Source organism: Gallus gallus, chromosome 1 (genome assembly GCF_016699485.2).
Source record: "Gallus gallus isolate bGalGal1 chromosome 1, bGalGal1.mat.broiler.GRCg7b, whole genome shotgun sequence".
Lineage (NCBI taxonomy): Eukaryota > Metazoa > Chordata > Aves > Galliformes > Phasianidae > Gallus > Gallus gallus.
In genome coordinates this window covers 24,761,539-24,785,917 of record NC_052532.1, presented here as the reverse complement: position 1 = coordinate 24,785,917, position 24,379 = coordinate 24,761,539, and the positions used below count along the sequence as shown (strand labels likewise).

Below are 24,379 nucleotides of genomic sequence, written 5' to 3'. Positions count from 1 at the left end.
CTGAACTGGTTGTGTTTATCAGTTTTCTCCATGTTTTGATTATGAAATGTCACCTGTTTGAAAACCCTGCCACTGCAGTTACGGTCTGTGAGAATAAATTATTGGTAGTGGTGTCTTACCAGATATGTTGCATATCCAGTCTGTAAATTTGAAAACTACTGTTAACCAATATGTGCATGAAATATGCGTGTAATTTTCAATTTTCTGTGATTTAATAGTAAAAGTGTGGTATTTGCTTCTGCGTTCAAAATGCTGTCATATCAGAAACTGTAGATGTAATAGCCTGGATAGTCCCAGCTGCTCAGATGTACTCATGTAGTGAGTATTTTCAATTTTAGACCTCTAGGCCAGAGTTTTATTTTGGACAGGTTGATACAGAAAGTAATTAATTCTATCGCCACTAGTGTTGAATGTGATATAATTTAGCTGTATTTTCAAGGAGGAATGTGAACTGGGCAAAAGAAGAGGGGAAGGGTAATTTGTGGGAAATAATGCATAAATTTATCTGAAGTTCATATTGCTTCCTATGAAACAGCTCTCTTCTACCTTTTTATGAGGGATTCCAGTGAACTATTTTAAGAGAGTAATTAAGTTACAGAAATGCAAGTCTTTGTTCCCATTAGAATGGAGTGTAGTATGGAAAATGTCACGCTTCCTATTAAACTGCTAATTATTTGTCTGTAGAAGGGAAATTGCAAGCCAGCTAGATCTTCTCATGAGCTGATGGAAGATCAGAAACTGCTCTGTAGCAGCCATTCCAGATGTATGCTAAGATAAGCGAAATCACACTGATACTTCAAGTTTTAATAAGTTTATATAAAGAAAAACTTGAAAAATAAGTAAGAATGATCTGAAAATTAAAACTTAACTGCATGCAAACTTTCAGCATTAAAAGAACACTTTTTATAGGTGAAAATTAGTAATGTGTCAGGCAGTCCTTCTCGTTAAAGACCATTTTTTCAGATTAAGTGTTGGATTAGTACTATGACTGCTGTTAGTCTTATGATGGAGCAGTTCCTTTGCAGTAAACTTCCTTGGAGTTCCTCCTGTTTACGAGGCTACATGAAAGACAAATAAATTATAAAGTTTAGGATCCTGGGGTGAAAATCCTGTCAATCCTAAGCATGTTACGTTGGATTGCTAATGATTTCTGTGTAGATCACCATTAATTTGGTTTGGATAGTCAATAACTGCCTAAAATTGTACTTCAGATCAGATTTTCCCCTAAGAATTAAGGAAAAAAATGGCTACTTCTTTTCCTTATAATACCATACCAAAAGGAAATGTAGTATTTAAAATACCTTTCTGCAGCACTGGTTTATTCACTACTGGGTATTAATAATAGAATCACAAAGTTAAAAAGTAACATAATATAAAAAAAAAAGGGATACTCTGAAGAAAATGGTTTTTTTTTTTTTTCACCATTAAAATGTAACATTCACTTCCTTTCTAGTCTATTAAAAAATTAGGATTTACATTTTGCTATGTCATGTTACTGCACAGGCCTTAATTTGCTGCAAGCACATTGATCGTCTCTTAGAGGTAGCTCCTACAGAACAGGTCTGAAATCTCTCATCACCAAGGTTTGATCTTAAAAATAAAACCTAGCATGAAAACGCCCTCTGCATTTTATCTTTTTTACTTCTTTCTTGTGAGTAATTACACTCACAGTTACGAGTACACAATTTCTGATTGAAAGTAAGGTAATCAAGATTATTGCTTAGTTGAAGTGAGATATGGAAGAAATTCTCCAAGCCAACTTTTCTCTTCCCTGGTTTAAGTCTTTCCAACTTATTAGCTCTTGTCATTGATGGAGAGCCTCGCATTCCTTCTGACTGATGCTCACCTCAGTCTGAAGTTGCTGCTGCTGAAGATTTGGTTCAGCGAGACGTGCTTACCTTAGCCATGTACAGGGACCTCACAACAAGGACAGAGAGGCAGGGTGGCCACTGTGCTCTTTCTGGAGGCCTTCTGTGTCAAATCCTGGGCCACCTGCTGGCAGTTCAACTGTTGTACAGGGCTGCTGGGAGGCAATGTGGCTCTAATTGAATCTGATGAGTCAAATTGTCTTTTTTTCTTTGTCCAGGCATAGCAGAGCAGTACAGGGCCTCTTGGTGCATGCAGAGCCAAGTCATAACATTCATCTCTGTACTCTTTTACCTTGTTTGTTGACAGCTCTCTGGGACAAGACATTTTCTTTGTGGACTCCTATACAATTCTGTCTTATTTGCTCCTGCTGTGTCTTATCATGGCTGTTAATTTTTTATTCTGTTTCCTCCTGTGTCTAACAGTCACCAAGCCAGTGACTCCTGATTCCTGTCAGGGCTGTAACACAACAGCGGTTCTACAAATGTAGCTTCCCATACAGAGCAGAATCTGTCACCTGAAACTACCACAGTAATGCATTCTTGTTAAAAGTTAAGCAGTGTCTGAAGGTTTATGCAGACAGTTTTAAGGACGACGACCTTTCCCGGAACATGAAGTGTGAGGGGGCGTGTGACTGTGCAGAGCTGATGTCTCCATGTGGATTTATGTAGCCAAGTACAATTTTGGGCAAGCTGTATACAGAACAGTAACAGGTCTGCAGAATTCTTGAGTCTTATTTTATTTGTTGGTTCTTTCTTCATTGAGAAATTGCAGACATAAAGCTCAGCACACAGGAATCAAAGTCTTTCACAGTGAACGTGGCAAGGCTAAATCTTATTTTAAATTCTTTGTTTAATTAAGAGCTGATAACGCTATTCATTTTATTGAAAGCCTGAAGAGGAAAAACTCTCTGCTAAAGCTGCTGATGTTCTTTTCAGAACCTGCACACGGAAATTAATGGGAGCTTTGCCATTGGTTTTAATGGGGACAGGATGTTGTGCCGTACTGGCATCAGTGCAATCAAGTTGTGTGCTCTTTTGAACTTCACTTTCCTTTCAACTCTTCTCTTGTCAAATCCCCAAGATGCTTTCATAGCACCTTTCTTGGAGTGTTTTAAACTCCGTTTACATCCCTGCTGTTTGTGCAGTTGTGGTTGCAGCCAGCATCACATCTTTGCTCTCATTAGGTCTAGTATGTTTTTTCCGTCTCTCTCTTTCCCTTCATGCACCCTAGGTAATGATGTTATTGAAGGGTGGACAGTTGCACTCTGGCCCCCCAGAGTGCCATGCTTCTCCCTAACACGGTGTTATGTTAGGCATGTTGAGTTAGTTCACTTAATGTATCTGCTCCCCTGCTGGCCTAAACAGCTTCCACGTTTCACCTCATCAGCAGATGTTTTGTAATGTCAAGGAAAGATGGTCTGGCAATGAAACAGAAGTCTTTTTTTTTAACAAGATGTTGGCTAACAAATTGTGAAATTATGCTCTTTGCTGTGAGGATCATTTAGATCCTACTTACATTTTTGTCTTACAGTCATTCCCATGAAACTTATATTTCCATTGAGGTAAAGTTGCTGCTAACATTAACTTAGAAATGATTCTGGTATAATGTCCCAAAAGATTCTAATGAGGATTTCCTGGAGTTCTTACATATATGTCGTGTGTGTGAGTGCATCGGGCAAGAAGGGATATGAAGGTCCCAAGGCACTTCTTGGGCATGGGCCAAAGCAGAGATGTGCTTTATTGTCTTCAAATTCAGAGTGATTGAGCATATGGGAAATATATGTAATGCAAAACTGCTCATTGTGTATGGGCAACCATACCAGGTCAAGTCAGAGATCCATCTAGACAGCATCCCATGTCATGCTCCATTTCTTTTCAGAACTTTGATCTTTTAATTAACATTTCTGTGAGTGGAATGCTTATGAATTTCTCAATGGCCTATGATGAATGCAGAGGAAACAGCAAGAACAGAAGCAAAAAACTCTTGAAAACTGGATTTTCTACTGGATTCACAATTCCAATTCCTTTTTCAGGCAGGTCATTCAATTTATATACCCAAATTCATATGTAGAAGAAATTTTGAGTTTGCAATAGGAAAAATAAATAACATCTAGTTCTTCTTTCACTTGTATATTGACTAGATAATAATATCCTTAGAAAATAAACTGGTAAAAATCCACTGTAAACCAGTGGACTTTTTTTTTCTATAGCAGATAGCAAACAGTTTGGCTTGTCGCCAGCCATTATTCTGCTCTTAGACAGTCAGTAAATCACCTTTTCTTTGCAGCAAGCTAGACATGTAGTCTCTATAGTCACAACAAACAGAGTAGCAGAGCATGGCATTTTCACTAGAAAAAGAGTAAATACAAAAATATACCTTGCTATTTTAAGCTTATATATATTAAAGCTTATCTTGGAATCTCTGAGAGTATGAAAACACTGCATTGCCCTTGAAAGGTGACTGTTTTGTATTTAGTGACTTTTGTGGAGTTTTGGTTTGCCACTTCTGGATGCATATGGTCTAAGCACAGCTGCCTTGGGTCATGTGTGTTTTAATAAACACTCCTCTCCTTTGCCTACTAATAACACTGAAGTCCTTGTCAAAGCAGCCTCCAAGTTTACAGCATTTATATTGGAAGCATAGCACAGATATTCTATTTGAGATGTTTAATTTCTTCTCTTTTGTGGAAAAAGTGAGTGATGCATATCAGTTCCACTGACAGTGATATTCAGAAGAGTTTACAGTACATATTGTATGAATGTTTGGGTTTTTTTCTAGTGTGGATGACCAAGAAGAGAAGGGAAAATCAAAGAGGATTTTCCCAATCTATTTATCTCTGTAAAAAATTAATTATAGCTCAATTCCACTAGTTCACTTCTCTATCTCTATATGGTGACCTGTCTTTTTGAGCTTAAAGGCAAAATAAATTCTGACAGAACTTAGCACATCCATACCAAAGATATTTTGACGGTTTCTTCTTATTTTTGAACTATTGCTTTCCATTGAGAGTGAACGTAGAGAAGGAAAAGAGGAATGAGACATATGGACAAATTCTTTAGCTTGAATGTAGAAATGAAACAAAGGAGCACAAGTGTACTTCATACCCTTTGGAAGTTCATTCAGAAGAAGTAAAGTGTTAAACAACAGCACATGGTTGATTTTTGCAGATCTTGGGGAAGGAAAGAGAAGGAAGTGGAAAAGATGGAAAAGGAAGAGGTTGGGGGGACCAAAGTACAAGGACAATCAGGGCATGAAGAAATGAAAATGTAACTCAGATGTGAGATAACGATAGTGAGGTTTAATTACAACAGAAAAGGAGGCTGTGGATAAATGTAACAGCAGGCTATGGTGGCAGATCAGCTGGATGCCTTATAGTTCAGCGTGATTACACCTTTTTTGTCTCCTATTCTGATACTCTGCCATGTTACTCATCCTGGGATGGGAAGTGTTGGGGCTGGCAGGACAGGAGTTCCTGGTTTCTCCCTGGGACTTCTATCAAACTTACCTCCCCCACCATTTGTGCCCTGTCATCCTGCTTCTGTTACAGCCCTGGTTACAAGAGCCTAGAGGTGTTGAGCAGGATGATCCCAATTGATACTTTTGTTGTTATTCCTATTTACCATGTGTTTTAGCTGTATTCTCACTGTGTTGTTATCTTAGTATTTATTTCAGGACCTACGAGTCTTCCTGTCTTCTATAGGTCCAGTAAAACACACTGAGAACTGTTCTCCAGCGGCTAAAAGAGAGATCCATCTTGCAAAGCTGGATTCAATCATACTTTGTGGCGAATCTGTAATACCTTTGAAAAGTAAATCTGGAAGCTAATATCTCTGTTGTCATTTCTGTAGAAAACAGCCAGCAAAATGTAAAAAGTAGATTTTGGTGGAGTTGCAGGAGCATCACAGAGAGCGGCGAGCTGTCCGTTCTTTTCAGTTGCTGGATGTCTCTGTGGTTTGCTCAAAAACAAGCCTCCTTTATGTGTGAATCTCAGTTGGCAGGCTTTGAAATTACAGTTTATCAATTTGAAAAAAAAAAAAGAAAAATACACTAAACAAAATTCTTTTTTTTTTTTTTTTTTTTTGTTTCTGTCCTCAGGAGGTCACCAAATCTGTGCAGCCCCTTCTGCTGGGAAGAATAATAGCTTCCTATGACCCAGACAACTCTTCTGAAAGATCCATAGCCTACTACCTGGGCATTGGCTTGTGCCTTCTCTTCCTTGTGAGAACGCTGCTCATACACCCTTCTATATTTGGACTTCATCATATAGGGATGCAAATAAGAATAGCTTTGTTTAGCTTGATTTATAAGAAGGTAACTGTTTCATTTACACTTAAAACCAAACTTCAGTCCGTACCAATTTAGGCCAATTTGTTTAAAGGTTGATAGTTTGGTTACACAAAATACACAAAAGATGAATGTGATTAACATTAGCTTCTGACAGCTGTCCTTCTCCTATGTTTAAAGAATTAAATACAAGTTTACAGCTGTTTTGACTCAAGCCAGCCCCTACGTGAGTTCAGATGGGCTGGATATGTGGTGAGATCTCTTAATTGTAGCACTCTGCTTCTGGATTGCTCGTGTGTCACAAGGGAAATATTGTGTGCTGGTGGCTATTTTCAAAAGAGAATTGTAGATGAAGGTTTAGACAATAAGTATAACTTAGAAGGGACTGAGTTTGAGTGTTACTATGTGAGATCTCTATTTCATGAAGAATCAACAGATTCCATGTTCACAAATCCGAAGATTTCAAAACATGTTTGATTTTACCAAATCCAGCTAATACCAAAACCAGCTAATATAAGCAAATCTGTTATTTGTTCTAGAACAAAGCTCATTGCAAAAACACCTTTCAAAAACATTTGTCTAGATAGGCACAATAGGAGATTTTTGAGGATGTGCAGCAACACACAGCGTGTGTGCTTAATTAAAACTTGTATTTGCATGTATATCTGTATACATAAAATATGCAACAGGAAGCAAAGGCTAAGTCAATAAATCAATATTTGTACAGCAGTTTAATTGCTAAGTTGAATTCAAGTGACATAAATAACAAATTTAGGGAGACTTTTTTAATATCATGAAGCTGATAAGTGAGTTTTTTTTTATACTACTGTACAACTGCCTGTTATTTTTATTTGTATTTATTCAATATTATAGAATTAGCTACATGGCCGTTTTCCTATGGTTTTGTTTTCTTTTACAGACCTTAAAACTGTCAAGCAAAGTTCTAGATAAAATAAGTACTGGACAATTGGTCAGCCTTCTTTCCAACAATCTGAACAAATTCGATGAGGTATGTTCTTGTTTTAAGCACTCAGTGATCCATCAAATACAAATGCAGTATTTCAAGCCGCTTGCGAAAAACGTTAAGGAAGAAAAGAGGATGAACAGCAGACTGCTCTGACTGCTCATCCTCAACATAAAATGAAGTCTGTCTTAAGATTACATTTTGGCATCTGGTCACAGAAATGCTCGTTCTAATACATACATCTTTGTTTTTCTCCTGTGCTGATGAGTAAAGGAAACCTAAAAACCAGGCATACCGTAAAAACATTCTTGTTCTACAGTTCAATGAGAATCCACCAGAAAACCTCTGGGTTACACAGTTGGTGTCATAGCAGCCAGAACTTGCTCATCCAATCCTTCAGTCTTTTTTTCCTGAACACTGTATATTTCTAATAAGGTGAACCAGTATGGTTTTCTTGCCGTTAAACAAACAATGATGTTCAGCATCCTGTTATTATTATTACCTACTCTCCTTAAAAATCTAATCAAGTTTTGATGTAAGACCTTGTTAGGAATCATTTCCAAGACATCCTTTTTAGACAATACACAGTCACAGAATAGTTGAAGTTGGAAGGGACCTCTGGGAGCCATCTGGCTGAACCTCCCCCCTTAAGCAGAGCCACCAGAGCAGGCTGCTGGTTATTGTGTCCAGGCTTCTTTTGAATATTTCCAAGGAGGGAGAATCCACAGCCTCTTTGGGCAGCCTATGCTATTGCTCAGTCAATACCTCCAATACTTCCAAAGCAAAAGCTTTTATTAAAGACATGGAGGTAGATCCCTGGTAATGGCTTGGAGATTTGAAACTCCACAAGCTGTTGTTCAGTTTGTCAATTGCTCTGTTGATAGTATGAGGTTTTCATCCATTGAAAGAAACAGGAAACTTGACATCAGAGGGACTCTACCGTTCCAACCATGTGTCTTTGGTATATCTACTTTATGCACTATTTTACTATATAGAGGAATGAGTCATCACTAGCGAGCTAGGACAAGTGCTCAAGCAGTGCATCAGTGTAGCTGTTACACAGAGCTCTGTGAAGGCTCCGTATCTCAGCCTGACAACAGGTTTCAGTACAAAATCTGAAGGAACATGGCTGAAGTGGGCAACAGTCTCCTTTGAATCTGTTGCACTCATACAAGTCATCTCTTCACTACAGTAATATTGGCCTTCTATATCAGATTAAATCACTATGAAAAATCTTTTGTGTACTTTTCTCATCTTGCAACGATTGAAAATGCCAGTGTCAATGGCAAATTCTGTTTACTTTACAAAGCTGTTTTTTTCCCTCATGCACATGCATACCTACCGAAGAGATAATTGTGTACTGAACTTTGCCTTACAAAAATCAAAGATTAGGTGTGGAATGAATATGTATTGCTGTGCTGTCGTCATTATTAAGACCCAGAATGCTATGTGCTCGTAATCACAAGTCCTCCCTCATGAACTTGTTTTACTACTGGAAATATTTGTACCATCCCTCATTACATTTTTCAGTGTCACTACAATGACTTTTCATTTTCATGTAGCTTTCAGAGCAATCTGTAATTTTCATTGTTATTATTTTCTGCTGTGGTTGTCTGCAGGGTCTTGCTCTGGCTCACTTTGTGTGGATTGCACCTTTACAAGTGGCACTACTGATGGGACTGCTCTGGGATATGTTACAAGCTTCTGCATTCGCTGGACTTGCTTTTCTAATAGTTATGGCCTTTTTCCAAGCCTGGCTGGGACAAATGATGATGAAATACAGGTGATGAGACTGTTTTAAAGGATTTTAATGTGTTTTCCCGAAAAACATTGTTTTAAAAGGTTTATAGCACTTGACTTGGGACCTCTAGTTATGACACTGTTACAAAACTAGCATCTGAAGAATGTTGCATGTGTCAGAAAAGTAGGGATAAGTCTTTACGCCTTTAGCAGCAGCTATCTAATCTTAAAAAAAAAAAAAAGGTAATGTCTAACATGCAGTAAATGGTGATAATACTTTATAGTTCTGCTGGTAGTGAGTTGTATATTAAATATAAGTATATAGGAAAAGCGATGTCATAAGATATAATGGGATATAAGCTGACTACAGAGGATGAAATAGATGAAAATTAACCTACTGGCTTTTTACTTTGTAGGGATAAGAGGGCAGGGAAGATCAACGAGAGGCTTGTAATCACCTCAGAAATAATTGAAAATATACAGTCAGTTAAAGCCTATTGCTGGGAAGATGCAATGGAAAAAATGATTGAAAGCCTCCGTGAGTAAGTGGTTTATTTGTTAGTCACATTTCTTACGTGTTCAGAAAAAAATGTTAAGTGACTGCGCACATTGTCTGTAGTCTTGTTAGTTTAGAAGTAAAGCACACAACTATTAATCCTCCATAAAGTAAGCACGCATTCCAACACTACAGCTTGCTTTTCCCCAATTTGTCAAATTCACAGTAGAGATGATTTTTTTTTTTTTTTAATTTGCTTCCTCGTTTGCTTTAATGGTATTTCAGTGGTTAGCTTGTACAGATAAAACAATTGTGGCATCTGTGTTTGTTTCTGGCCAAACCTATCCTCAGCTTACAGTAAAAAGCCCTTTTGTAATGGTTACTTAAGGCTTTATAGACTTTCCCTTTCTGTGCTGGAGGAAACAGTATGACACCTCTGCAGTAATTTCTGAGAAGTGCAATGGAGCTAGGTTTAGATGTGCCACACAATCTGTTCAAGGAGTACACTATCACAGCTCCGTGTATTCATTCTATACAATTACATTAACATTTACTGTCTGTGGAAAGTCTTGTGTGGTGTTCATCTTCTCAATTAACATCGGGATTGAACTGGAACTGGCAGAGCTGAAGCATAAAGGAGGTAAAAGAGCTAACCCAGTTGGCTAAGAGCTAGGAGGACTTCAGTGCTGATGGAGTCCTGGGGGAAGGGAGGAAAAGTGACATTGATTGATAGGTGGCGCTGCATGAAGCAGAGTGTTTGTAGTCCTTTAGGGAACGTTAGAATTCTGTGCCAGGTGTGTGATTGGTAAAATAAAAGAAAATAAAAGAAATATAAGTATCGTATTATCATGTAAATAAAAGAGGTGAAACTGTATTATTAAACAAACACCCTCTTCAGCTGTCTTTTGAAAGGCAACCTTCGGAATAAGAAAGTTCTCAACATTACAGTAATTTGCTGTAAAATATGTGAGAAAACCTCATTTGAATCTGGACCTGGAGATCCAGTTCTAGGGTGGAAGTGGGCTGGGATTGAGCTGGTGCCACTAGTACTGTGCATTACTTTTAGCAATTTTCAGACCACATTTTTAAATAAATCCTGAAGAAATGAATTAAGATTGATATATATGTTCCTCAAAATGGTCAAGAAACCTGAAAAAACAATTACCATTTTACAGTTTATATTTACTGCAATAATTTATAGAAAATTTTGTAATGCTGGAATTCAATTGTTACCCTATTATGCATGTATTATGCATGTAAAAGGCTCTTTCTCCAGGACCACGATTACAGCTGTGGTGGTTACACGCATGCCTGACTACTCTCTTCAGGCCTATCTTGTGAAATACAGACATAGCAAGAGGTGCTAGGCACCCTGATTCTAAACTAACTGAGCTCAGTCTTTCTGGGACTTCCAGGAACAGTTTGGCTGACAAAAGCGATAGGACACTGATGTATGTGGAAATCTCAAGCACATGCAGTGTAGAGCTGAAAGTAGGTCCCACACAACCCCAAAATCTTACTTTGCATGCAGACAGTGTCTCAATGCCAGAAGATAAGACTGTGATGCTCAGCCTTGCAATTCCAGCAATTGCCATCACCAATGTGACTGTGAACTGCGGAACATCCTAGTGGTTAGAGCACTCACCCAGCAAATGGGCACCTTGACTGGGGCCTAGCTCCATCTCTGGATTTGAAAACTCTTTATCTTTCATTGAAGTAGAGGTGCCTGTGTTCAGGAAAAGCTGAGCCGCTTTGTGCCTGGAAATGTGAAGTGAATGAGGTCGAAAGAAAGCTTTACCACTTTTTAACAGCTCTCTGTAAGATGCATAAATGCTGTGGAAGAAGCTAGGCGTAATCATAGTTGCATTGTTGACCATCCATGCTCTGTGAACTGAGATTCAGCAGGGAAGATTGATTCCTGCCTTCCACCTCTTCCAGTTGAGGCCAGCTGACACCCCATTTCTTGCGTGAGGCTGTTAGTAGGATGGTCTGCAAAAGGGGACGACACTACAACTGAATTGTAGATTGTTCTTGGAGTTTTTATGGTTGTGTCTAGGAAATCTGACACTTGGGAGTATCTGATTTCCCAGGGGATTACATATCAAGATGACCAGATGAGAAGGGGATGACATTTCTGGGAGCATTAGATGCTTCTGGAGGGTTGTATCAGGAATTATAATGGGTTGTGACTTATGAAGTATCTAAATCATTACATAGATCATTGTCACTTTGTCTAACAGCTCTGAAGATGGGTGCCCAAATGCAGCTGCAATTATTTTTTTAATATAAATTGGGTTTGAATCTCGCTTTTTAATGGCATACCTAAAAAATAACAGAAATGAATGAGTCTCTAGGTAAATTGTTTTACCAGCAGTTCTATCCAAAAATTTGTAAGATGTAAACTGTGCAATCAGATACTAATTATTTGTTTATTTCTTTATTTTTTTAACAGAACTGAACTGAAGCTAACCCGAAAAGCTGCTTACGTGAGATATTTCAACAGCTCAGCCTTCTTCTTTTCAGGATTTTTTGTGGTGTTTTTAGCTGTGGTTCCATATGCTGTGACTAAAGGAATTATTCTCCGAAAAATATTTACCACTATTTCCTTTTGCATTGTTCTTCGAATGACAGTGACCAGGCAGTTTCCTGGGTCTGTGCAGACCTGGTATGATTCTATTGGAGCAATAAACAAAATACAGGTAGGGTGCCCACACTTCAACCTTCCCAAGTACGTAAGCTAATTCTTTATTGCACGTTATCTTGTCAGTTGATCAACAAAAGCGCGTGACATTTGTACAGACTTTCCGAATATGCTATTTATTGCTTTGATTATACACCATGAAATGTCATTATAAGTCCTGATATTGTTATATGGTTCCCCAGGCAGCATAACTACAGGAGTCTTATGCTACCTGCCAATTGCTTGTTTTGAAACAGAGGCATCTAAGCCTTTTCTTCATTGCAGGATAGGTGGACTTAATAAAACTATACTTTCTGGTACTTAAGAGATGTTTTCCCTTCAGAGAAGGAAGTACAAAATTAGTATGTGTTTTACATAGCACAGCTTCCAGTAGTTGCTATCACAAACCTGCTGTTTTTCTAGCTATTAGTGGCAAGAACAGCAGGAGATTGTACAGCTTATGCAAATGTGCATCTCATTCATTATGAGTAGTAAACATAATTAAGGTACTGGTCTACTAATTATTGCCTACGTTACCTACCAAGATCAATTGCTCATGTACCAGCGTGAGAGGCTTATATGCAGAGTCAGCTCAGGGTAAACATTCATGACCTCTGTTTTATCTGCTGTTTTGTAATCAATCCTCAGAGAAAGAATTCTATTTTGAATCCAAATCTTAGGAATTTTTAAAAAAAGATTGCAGATGTTTTCCAATAAAATATATTTTTTTTATTTTCTAGCATGATAGAAATACCCAGTATGTTACTTAAAGATCTTCATCAGAACTCGGAACTGTAAAAAAGAATAAAAAGCATCTATTGGATTTTTCTGATATTTCTGATTTTTAACTGGGTAGAAATTTCAAGAGTCTAACCTTAAGCCTGTCTGTCTGACATTCAGGAGGCTGCCTTGTTGGATCCCAATTAACACAGAGCTTGTGTTGCCAGGCTCCCTAGGCATTAGTGGAGGCATCCTGTCTCTCATATTTCCTGGAAGAGTGCTTCCAATGCTTTTTCACAGAATTGGCAAGCCCAGTTGTTGCACTACTTTGTTGGACACTTGTCTTTGGGGATATTAGCTAGATGGCTCCTCTGGAATTCATAAATAATAATCTCTTTGTGATAGATTTGCTACAGACCCAAATAAAGACTTTGCAGAATCCCCAAACACTGATTCCCTTTATTTGTCACAGGAAATATGCATACATAAATGAAATGAATAAGCTGTACATACATTTATGTGATTTAATTTATTCATCAGTTTGGAGAATTTGACTGATATTCTCCCTTACCATCTCCTCTTTGTTTGTCCACTGTATCACCAAGGCAATCGTACCTGGTCCCATATAATTCTGAAAGGTGATTTAGAGGAGATGGTACTTACAGACTGCATTACCTTGACAGAATAAAGGGACAGGAAAGTTAAATTTCCTGTACTAATATAGACTTACTCATTTTTTGCATATGTTATCCCAGAGATAACACATGTAGGGTTGCTGATCTCTGTCATTTGAAATGACCTTATGTCATTCTGCCTTTTGTGTATTCATCTGCCTTTTGTGCCAACAGAGACATCATTTAACTTCATTTAAGCTTTCAGTTTTGGAACAGTGAGTCAGCAGCCTGTAGCTGCTTAGTTTCACTGTTTAGCAGTGTAACCTTCAACATCCCACTCCAGAAACAAAGCTTTATTTGAAAAGGATTAAGGCTGGCGGCTAATGCTGCCCAAAACAAGTCCTGAAAGCGAACAAAATGCTATGTTTTGATATTCTTTCTAAACCAGAAGCAAATACGTACATGCTTATATTCCCACTAACAATGTAAGAATTGGTAGCTTCAACAAACATTTCTTTCTGAATGTGAAAGACACTGTACAAGCTGCATTTATGCCTCGCACAAGGGCGCGAGAATGCAGTAGCACTATCAGAAATGTTAACTGGTGCTCAGCATTGGCAAGTCTGCACTGCTCTGTGGGACTGGCTGTCATCTCTTTCCATTTCCTTTAATCTGCTTTCACTGTGTTTCTAGGATTTCTTGCTAAAAGAAGAATATAAGGCCCTGGAATATAATCTAACAACAACTGGGGTTGAGGTGGACAAAGTAACAGCTTTTTGGGATGAGGTTTGTACTTTTACTCCAATTAAATTCAAATACAGACTCTCTCTCTCTCTATATATATAAAAATATTATATTATAAATATATATATTTACCAAAATTTGGCTCGTTGTTCTCTAATAAGAGCAGACCACACACCTTCATTTTAACTGGCTTCAGCTATCTGCAGGCAAGGAACATGTGGCAAGTAATTAACACTTAATAGCAAATTATCCACAGTGGAGAAACACTGGAATAGGTTTTTTTAGTAAATCATAAGGCCTGTAACTTATTTCAAATTTAAATCAGCCTGAAACCAAAGTCAATGTCTGGCATGTATAAATATCAGAAACCAGTTCAGTGACAGGGATATTTTGCATATTTAGGGGCAAGTACAGTGCAGATGCTAAAATAGATACAATTTTAAGAATATAATAAATTGGTTATGGATAGGAAAAGTAATGTCAGCAAAGTAAGTCCGTAGGCTTTCGTAAGTCTATAGTATGATATACGTGTCTGCATGTGTATGTTCTGTTCATTTTTTGTGCACACCAATATGTATGTTGCAGGGAATTGGAGAGCTCTTTGTAAAAGCAAAACAGGAAAACAACAACAGCAAAGCTCCTAGCAATGACAACAATCTCTTCTTCAGCAATTTTCCCCTTCATGCTTCACCTGTCCTTCAGGATATAAATTTTAAGATCGAGAAAGGAGAGTTATTAGCTGTTTCTGGATCTACTGGATCAGGCAAGGTATTTCTCTTTCTGTTGTTTCAACAAAAGTCCTATTAATTTTAAGGAATATTTTTGTGTTGTCAGCCTTGTTACCGGTATTGTTAATGTACTTGTGCTAATCTGTGCTCTCTGTAAAAGTAGCAGCTGCTGGAGGAATGTATGAATAAAATATATTTCACTAAAACGACCCATACTTATTTTAAATTTTACTCCATGGCTAATGTGAAGAGGAGTCTGCTGGATAGTTTTTGTACATACAAGGAGATAGGCTTAGTAGAGAAATACCAACTTAAATTACAAATCTATTTTTTCCATAGGAACTAAAAGGAGCTTTGCAGGAGTAATGCAGACTGTAACCTTAAGCTGATGACCATGATGAGCATCTCCCTGCCTTTTAAACAGTGAACTAAAAAACGTTACACGGATACACAGATTGCTCAGTGTGTTTGAAAGCAGGACTTTTTTCTGCTTTGCTAAAATTTTAAGGAAAAAATGTGAGAACAAAGTGGTCAGTAATCTGACAAACATGACACTAACTACCCAAGTAACTATGATGCATACTCTGGATACGTGACATACCTCATCATATAGGCTCCAGATCGCTCAGTACCTAGCTCGAGCCCAGGCTTTCTGTTCCAGGTGAAAGCCTGGAGGACAGGTCTGGGGAGATGCTAGTCAAACTGAAGGAGTACTGAGAAAAGTTGAGGTTTAGATAAATCATTATCTAAGATCTGGAAAATGTCATAAATGCATTTTGTTTGCAGATAACACATCCAATTGACCTTGATACTATCACAGAATGATCATAGAAGATACTATAGTAGAAGATGCTATCAGAAGATCATCCAGTCCAACCATCCACCTATCACCAATAGTTCTCACTAAACCACGTCCCTTATAAAATACATTGAATTGTAATACTTTTATTCACTTTAAGTTATATGGAATTAGATAAAGTATTCGATCTTCAGGGAGCCTTCTGAGCAAGCGTGGGAAAAAAAAAACCCAACTTTAACTATGGATTTGGCAACTTTTCCCATTTAACAAAGTATTAGTGAAAGTCTTCTGACTTCCTTTACTTTCACTGATCAGGACTTTTGCATGAGGAGGCTCCTTCTCTGGAGATTTTCAAAAGCCACCTGGACACTGTACTGAGTAGCTTGCTCTAGGTGTTCCTATTTGAGCAATCAGGTCTTGGGCCAGACGGCTTCCAGAGGTCTTGTCCAGTCTCTGCCATTCTGTGATTCTGTGTGAAGTCTTTAGTTTGTTGAAGTCAGTGGCAGAGGACCTATCAACTTCAAAAGGGTAAAGGCTTCAATATTGTTTTTCAAAAATGGTACCAATACAAAAGACACGAGGTTGTCCTCAAACTGATATGCTGGTATGCATTTTACTGTAATAATTCTGAATTATCAGAAGAATTTTATTATATTGCTGAAGTCCTCATTAATCTAAGATGGCTGTTGCTGAAGCTCGTACTTGTAATACAAAAATGTTAATTAGTGTAGGAGGTTGTTTATATATTCCATTTATTCAGCTGCTCAGGAAAATTCAGATCACACTGTGCTGTAAGCAATTATATACATACAAGAAATTTGCATTTTTCCAGGCATTAAAGATAAAAAGATTAAATATTATCTGAAAGGCAAATGTAAAATAAGATTAACACTTAGCCCTCCAACAAAAGAAGTTTCTCCTTTCCTTCCATCCTCCCAGTGTAGGGGTTTCTTTCTTGTTGATGGTGTTGCAAATTCCAGGAATGAGCCAAGAGGGCCAACGGCATCCTGGCCTGCATTAGAAATAGTGGGGCCAGCAGGAGCAGGGAGGTGATCATCCCCCTGTACTCAGCACTGGTGAGGCTGCACCTTGAGTATTGCGTTCAGTTTTGGGCCCCTCACTGCAAGAAGGACATTGAGGCCCTGGAACGTGTCCAGAGAAGGGCAACAAAACTGGTGAGGGGTCTGGAGCACAAGTCTTATGAGGAGCGGCTGAGGGAGTCTGGAGAAGAGGAGGCTCAGGGGAGACCTCACTGCGCTCTACAACTTCCTGAAGGGAGGTTGTGATGAAGAGAGGTTTGGCCTCTTCTCCCAGGCAACAAAGAGGACCCGAGGAAATGGCTACAAGTCGTACCAGAGGAGGTTTAGATTAGACATAAGGAAAAACTTTTTCTCTCAGAGAGTGGTCAGGCACTGGAATGGCCTGCCCAGGGAGGTGGTGGAGTCACCATCCCTGGCAGTGTTCAAGAGGTGTCTGGATGAGGAGCTACGAGATATGGTTTAGTGGATTGTGGTAGCAAGGGTAATGGGAGGACGGTTGGACTAGATGATCTTGTAGGTCCTTTCCAACCTTGTGATTCTATGATTCTATGATTCTATGAATTGTCAGGCCTGTGGAACAGGGTGCGTACTTATTTCTTCTCTCTGTGCTATGAAGCCTGATATCAGCTCTTTAAAACAGCTTCATGAGTAGATGTTTCTGGTCTTTTTTTTTTTTTTTTAGCTTTAAAGAATATGACATAAGATATTGTAGCTCCACACCCAGTGTTCAAAACATCCTAAGAGATTATCCTTTGCAAGTTCAGAAACTTCTTACTCAGCTTTTTGGAAAATTCAAGTTCTGGTACGATGGGAAGATGTCTCATTATACTCCCCCTGCATACTGTATAACTTCTGAAAAGATCTCTTTGCTTGAGAACATAAAATTGTGTCTTAGATAGATTTTTAGATCTTTGGCTGTTATGTCCCGGCTTTGTTGACTGTTTATTTGTGATAAGAACACCACTGGAATGCCTCTGTAACATATTTTTCCTTGTATTTCTCAACTCTGTTCTTTGATCAAGTAGCTAGTGATGTGTGACAAGGTTACTACAAGCTACTGATTAACTTTGAAATTATAACATGTTAGTGCTGAAATTGCAATCAATTCTTTTATGAAGGGAAATAGCAAATATGCATAGGTCATGTATTCACGTAAATGAGTTAACAGTTATAGAGAAGACTGAGCAGTTGGTGAGCAATTGCATCCACAGAGATATCACACTTTTCAAGGCAACACAGAAAAGGGGCTATAAACATTAGCAAGGTTGTAAACATGAACTGTGTTGTACAAAGAACAAGCAAAATAGACAGTGATGTTAAAAATCAAGTAACATTCACCATAAATTCTAATACCTGACATCCATATATCTCCCACAGATACTCACACTTTTACCTTCTAAAAGTGCTAGAAGTTTAATTAAAGTGCATACTTTTGCAGATGCATGCCTTGTTTATAGGCTATCATACAGTTTTTCTTGTTCAGTGAATAAATTTCTCTCTGTTGAGGGGTCTTTCAGAACCACACACACCATGAAAATCTCCAGTAATCGTGACCTGTACTAAATCAGTGAATGTAGGGACACTCTTTACAGAACAAAAGTACCATCTTATTATTTTAAAGTGATTCCTATTTTGTTTAGCATTTGTTGTGGTTGTACAGATCTCTGATATATGAACCATTCGTAATTTTTCAGACTTCTCTTCTGATGTTGATAATGGGAGAACTGGAGCCATCTGAGGGTAAAATTAAACACAGTGGAAGGATATCATTCTCTCCTCAAGTCTCTTGGATCATGCCTGGAACAATCAAAGAAAACATCATTTTTGGTGTATCTTATGATGAATACCGATACAAGAGTGTCATCCAAGCCTGCCAACTGGAAGAGGTCAGTCATCTAGAACTCTTAAGACCTAATTGTAAAAAAATAATAATAAAAGTCAGGGAATACAGTTTCAAGTAAACAATAATTCATCCTGGCATTCAGATTTTGTAGAATTACAAGTCAGCCTATTGCCAGCTCCTTCAGACATATACTGATTGTGCTGGTTCTGGGAGTTTACATAACAGGAGCTAAATCAGTTGGCTCAGGTACTATAAGGTTCCTGTGTTCTCAGTCTTCCTTGCTAGTTAAGAATCTGGGCAAATGTATTAATATTTAACAAATGATGTAAAAAGTATTGTTTCTACATTTTTTCACACTTAGTATATTATTTTTACATTATTTATTCATGGAAAATACTCTTTGTTAAAATTTTAGGAAATTAATCTGCTCATCTCCTTGTGCACCTCAAGAAATGTTCTGGGCATAATTAAATCTCTGTGCCAGAAACCTGAATTATTTGGAGGAAGGTCTTGACTGAGGTTGTGCTTTTCTTTGTGTGAATGCCATAAGTTTTCACACTGGAAATTACTGTAGGGTCAATCTTTATGTGATGTGTTGTCTGCAATGACGTCAGAATGCCCTTGTGTTTGTTTGATGTTACCAGAGGGCAATGTAAGAAACAACACTTTTTCACATTGCAGTATACAAAAGGACCCAACATTTTAGGCCTTTCCACACTTATTGCTGTGCCATAAGATCAGGTGTTTTCTCAGGAGCATGTAGATGAAAACAATAAATATTTAACTGTGCTGAATAGGATCTTTCTCTAGGCTACGTAGTGAAACATTTTCCTTTAGTGCCAGTCAAGCAAGAAAACAATAGCCACTCTGTTTAAAAATAAGATGAGGTTACAGCATTTTATCTCAGAGCAGGGCATAGTCAAGCGATAAAGTAATCTGTTCTTACGTGTTTATGGCCATTTCAGTCTGTGTTTGGATTGTGGTTTGTTGGAAATCTTCTTTGAAAGCTTCTGAAGACATGAGAATTAGCAACTTCTGTTTCAGGCATTCTGAAGAGAGTAGTCCTTTAATTCCAGACTTAAAAAGTTGTAGTTAATGCCAAATCTCCAAGGGACGTCTTGCAGCAGTTTGAAACTTTCCTTGCCCGAGAAGGCTTTCCAGTCCAGGCCTTGGCTAGATCTGAAGGTTTTTAATGATGGGTTTGTTTGGTGCTGGTGGGCTATGTTGGTGAGCTAGCTTGATGTTTCGGTGTTGATGAGCGAGCTCAGTGTTTTGGCACTGGTATGATACCTTGGTGTTTTGTTTTGGTAGGATGGCTCAGTGTCTCAGTAGGCTGGAGTTCCTTTGTTCTCCAAACAGGCTCAGTCAAGCCAGCTTTGATCTGTGTGGGTGCAGATCTGTGCTGAACGATATGCTTCACCTCTAGCAGGGCTCATTATTTGAGGCCAAGTTTGTTATTTATAAGGGTACTTTCTTCTGTACTGAAGCTGAATAAATTGGGATGGCCTGAAGAGAAGGCAGAATGGTCTGGAATTAAGCCAAATGCATTACCTTGTTACTATTATTATACTTGCTAGTCTCATTAGCACTGAATTACAGATTATCAAGTAGGACTGAGTATAGCAAATTTAAGGATGGTGTTCAAATGTTAATTCCTAGTTTCTTTCCCATTGTGCACTTTTTAGGGTGTTATTATGACAAGAAGAGTTAATGTTTTGTTGATTTATGGCTGTGTTTTTGTTCTTTGGGAGGAAGGGATACCAGAGAATTTCTGCCTAAGGGAGCTCACTTTACCTTCTTCTCTACGATTTGTGTAGGTAGTTACATAGTGCACCTGAATGCAAGAGACCGTTTATTTTGTCTCTTATATGGGTTCTTCAAGTTGGACCAGGATTTGGTGATAAAACACAGTTTGTTTCCTTATTGCACATATGCTGGAAGTCAGTTAAAATACATCTCTCAACAGTGACTAATTGGGATTTTCCTTCAAGTTCCATGCTCACAAGAAAAGTGGTTTGAGGAAGACAATGCCATTTCCTTTGACCCAGTGATCAAGTGGACACAGAATCATATAACCATAGAACCTTTTGAGTGGAAAGGGATCCTTAAAGGTCATCTGCTCTAACTCCCCTGCAAAGAATAGGGACATCTACAGCTAGATCAGGTACTAGGTAGAGTCCGGTCCAGCCTGATCTTGAATGTCTCCAGGGATGGGGCATCCACCACCTCTCCAGGCAACCTGTTCCAGTGCATCACTAAAAACTTCCTTATATCCAATCTATATCTCCCCTCTTTTAGTTTGAAACTATTTCCCTTAGTTCTAAAACAGCAGACCCTGATAAGGAATCTGTCCCCTTTCTTCTTATAGCTCTCCTTAAAATACTGAAAGGCCACTATCAGATCTCCCTGAAGTTTTCTCTTCTTCAGACTGAACAGCCCCAGCTCTCCCAGCCTGTCTCCCAAGGGGAGGTGTTCCATTGCTTGGATCACTTTTGCGGCCCTCCTCTGGACAGACTCTTAAAGGTCATATGACTACTTGTCATAATTTCAGGAAGATGCTCTCTCTATATATGTGTAATGCTGAAGAAGCATGAAAAAAGTTCTCAAATTCTATTTTGAATGTGTTTCCATGGACCAACAGTGTGTCCTTGTGGCCACGAAAACCAGTGGGATCCTAGAGTGCATCAAAAAGAGTGTGGCCAGCAGATTGAGGGAGGTGATCCTCCCCCTCTACTCTGCTGTGGTGAGGCCACATCTGGAGTACTGTATTCAGTTCTGGGCTCCCCAGTTAAGGAACGATTGTATAGCAAAGCCTGCTTTGTATGTGTAAAATGATTCAGAACTTGTTCATAATTACATTTCTTGATGTTACTTTTCCTTACAGGGAAAGTAGGACATCAGGGGAGTTAAAATCCCGTGGTTCTAATTACAGGCATTTGGAAATGGACAAAGGTTAAGAGAAGAGCAGTAGAAGGTGATAGAACAACAGAATGACTACTTTGGAGTTGAGATGAAGAGACTAGTGTGTCTAGGCTCACCCTTATTCATGTATAATGTTGAACTCGAATGCCAATACATTTTAGTTACATGATAACTACTATGAAACATCACAGTAAAAAGCATTCCATAGAAAAGGTAGAAGGGGAACCTGATCCTCTACCACTGCCTTCTGGTTTTATCTTTCCTTGGGAAATAGGGAATATCTTAGCAAGTAAGCAGTGTGAATACATAACTTAACAGATCTTCTAAAATGAAGATAAAATTAATCAGCACAAAGTAGTGGTCCTCACCATTTATCAATTTTTCAGTAGTCTTGTTGAAATATACTGTTTGAATGGGTTTAATTCTGAGTGTGCAGATATTATTGCGTTTATTACTTTTAACAGCACTGTTGCTGTGCTATAATAGAGAAAAGTCAAGGCGTGATTGAGGCAGAGTCTGAACTCTCTTTCTTCTAAAGGAAGTCCCCATCTGCAAGCTTAAAAGTAATTAAAAGTAAAATAAGATGAGTAGGTCATACCTCAGCTTATGCTACCTTTTTTTTTTTTTTTTGGACAAGGTGTTTTACCCTTTTATTCAAGTACTTTTCATCACATTCATGATAAAAATCAATTAGAAGGTGAACTTCTTCCTAGTACTTCAAATTAAAGACCAATTAAGTAAGAACAAATTCATTGCTGGGAACATCCTGCATGATTCACCACTTGTATTCACATTGATGAATGGCAAAAAACACTGGGAGAAGTGAACTGGATGAATTTCTATGTCTATGGAATCTTGCTACTAAATATGAGGTAATTCCACAGATGCATATTCCATAGAGACTGAAGGATTCTGCTAATGTAACGGCAAGGATAACATGAATTTAAACAGGAATTTGTAGGAATAGTCAATGGGTTTTCAACATCTTTATTACTGATATGAAAAAAATGTGGAAAGAACATGGCTTGAAAAATCACTATTAATAGCCTACAATGAACTGGATGTGGGTTTTTCATTGGTTTTTATGACTTGTTAAGTTAAAAAGGTAACAGCGGGAATCTTCAAGGCTACATTCTATTAGCTTTGAACAAAGTCATCCCAAGAGAATGCGTTTTTCAAGTCAGGACTGCAGAAACAAGGCCATTATAGTTATTCTTGTTAAAAAATAAACAGGGACTGTATCCCATCTGAAGGGAGGCAATACTTCATTTGTTTTGAAGTCATAATTCTGTGACTACTGGTTTTGCCTTTGTGAAAGGTAGGAGATATTTTTCCACCTAGTTAATTCATTCTGTCCTTCAGTGCTTTCCTCAAAGGCCATAAACCCATAATAGCAAACTACCTGTAAGAAGCTGCCACTTTTAAGTAAACACACGTTTTGATTTGACAGGCACCACCTGCTTGTGAATGTAATGTTTAACGCTGCTTGCAAACAGAGAAAGTGTTTCCTTACAAAATCAAATCATATAAAAGTATACGGGAAACCCGTAGCCACATTCTGTCCTTTCTGAGCTGTCTTCACAGGGAGTGCATGCGATACGTTTTCAGCTTAGATCATAAGAAAATTATTAGAGAAAGAGACAGTTAATATGCCAAACCCTTGTTTGTGCTCCTGTGTGTTTGGCATCTGCTCAGAAGGGGTGGCATCTCCCCCTCGTTGACTGGTTCTCTGCAGTGTCAAGGATGCCCTGAAGCAGAAGCACATATCCTTACTAGCATCTCACTGTGCTTCCCCAGCCCCTTTTATCAGTGCTGACTGTTTGGGTTTTTTGCAGGTGTCTTATTAGTCTGCACAGAACATCACATCTGAAGCTGACTCCAGGTGCACAATTGAACTAAATCTGTAGGAGTTGTGAGGCAGTTTGACAGCTTTTAGTCAGACGGTGTGTGAAATACTTTGCACCCCATTTTGTGCCCATTGTTCACAAGGGCTGCTGACACATTAGGAAGTGGAAGAGCGGAAAAATAAGGACTCAACTCTGGCAGTGTGTGCTTTATAGTAAGCAATTCTCTGCAAGAGGATATTAAGAGGAAGCTTGGTTACCTAATCATGTAGATGTTTGCAATGTGGGTGTTCATGAGAAAGCAGGTTGCCTTCATAGACAGGGACAGACACAGGTATGCACACGTGAAGTTCCTCTCATCCTAACGTAATCAACTAAAATAGCATAACTGAATTCCCTGCATGTTTTCCCTGGAGTTTTTAAAGAAAACAGGTAGCTTAGATGTCTTCATTATCAACAGGAGGTGGGGTGAGTCCCACTCTTTAGTCCGTACATGAAACAGATGTCTGGAAGCTGTCAAGCATTTAGCAACTAGGACAAGACAGTAATGGTCGACAGTTAACAAATAGTTAAAACTTAGTTTCCTAAGAATAGGAAAAAAAGTGCCAGAGTAGAAATAAAACATTTTACACATTGAGAACGGTGTTTTCTTAGCATGAAGACACATACATCTATCAAACGATTTTGATAACAAAGAATTCGTATGCAAAAAAATCTGTTCTGTTACCTTTTTTTTTTTTTTTTTTTGGTGTGTTGTTTTTTTCTTTTAAACAAGACCATATTTATTATACACTGTGGAAAGAGTTATTGCCTTAAACTATCTCAGCATTATTCTTCTGTACCAATCCCAAGGGTGTTATTACCGTTAATGCTGAGGAAGGTGAATATGACTTACACACAGTTAAAACTACAAACAAATATTAAATGGAGTGCTTTCTCCTTGAGTGTGAGATTTGTTAGCTAATAATAAAAGATGTCACAAAAATAATTACAATCTATGGGAACAGGAGTGCTAGGGTTCCTCTCTGAAAGGAATGCCTCCTATTTTATTACATTGACCCATGATGTCAGAGGTAGATGTTGGCGGTGTGG

The 24,379-nt window shown here is 38.3% G+C and overlaps 1 protein-coding gene across 4 annotated transcripts in view; it reads left to right on the top strand.

Moving 5' to 3' along the window:
- CFTR (cystic fibrosis transmembrane conductance regulator) overlaps nt 1-24,379 on the top strand; it is an 84,025-nt gene that overhangs the window by 13,405 nt on the left and 46,241 nt on the right. For all 4 annotated transcript variants that reach the window (XM_040700270.2, XM_015275972.4, NM_001105666.2 and 1 more), the window contains exons 4-11: nt 5,965-6,180; nt 7,073-7,162; nt 8,737-8,900; nt 9,274-9,399; nt 11,806-12,052; nt 14,061-14,153; nt 14,697-14,879; nt 18,373-18,564. In XM_040700270.2, the coding sequence (XP_040556204.1) occupies nt 5,965-6,180; nt 7,073-7,162; nt 8,737-8,900; nt 9,274-9,399; nt 11,806-12,052; nt 14,061-14,153; nt 14,697-14,879; nt 18,373-18,564 (1,311 nt within the window). The remainder of the gene's footprint in view (nt 1-5,964; nt 6,181-7,072; nt 7,163-8,736; nt 8,901-9,273; nt 9,400-11,805; nt 12,053-14,060; nt 14,154-14,696; nt 14,880-18,372; nt 18,565-24,379) is intronic.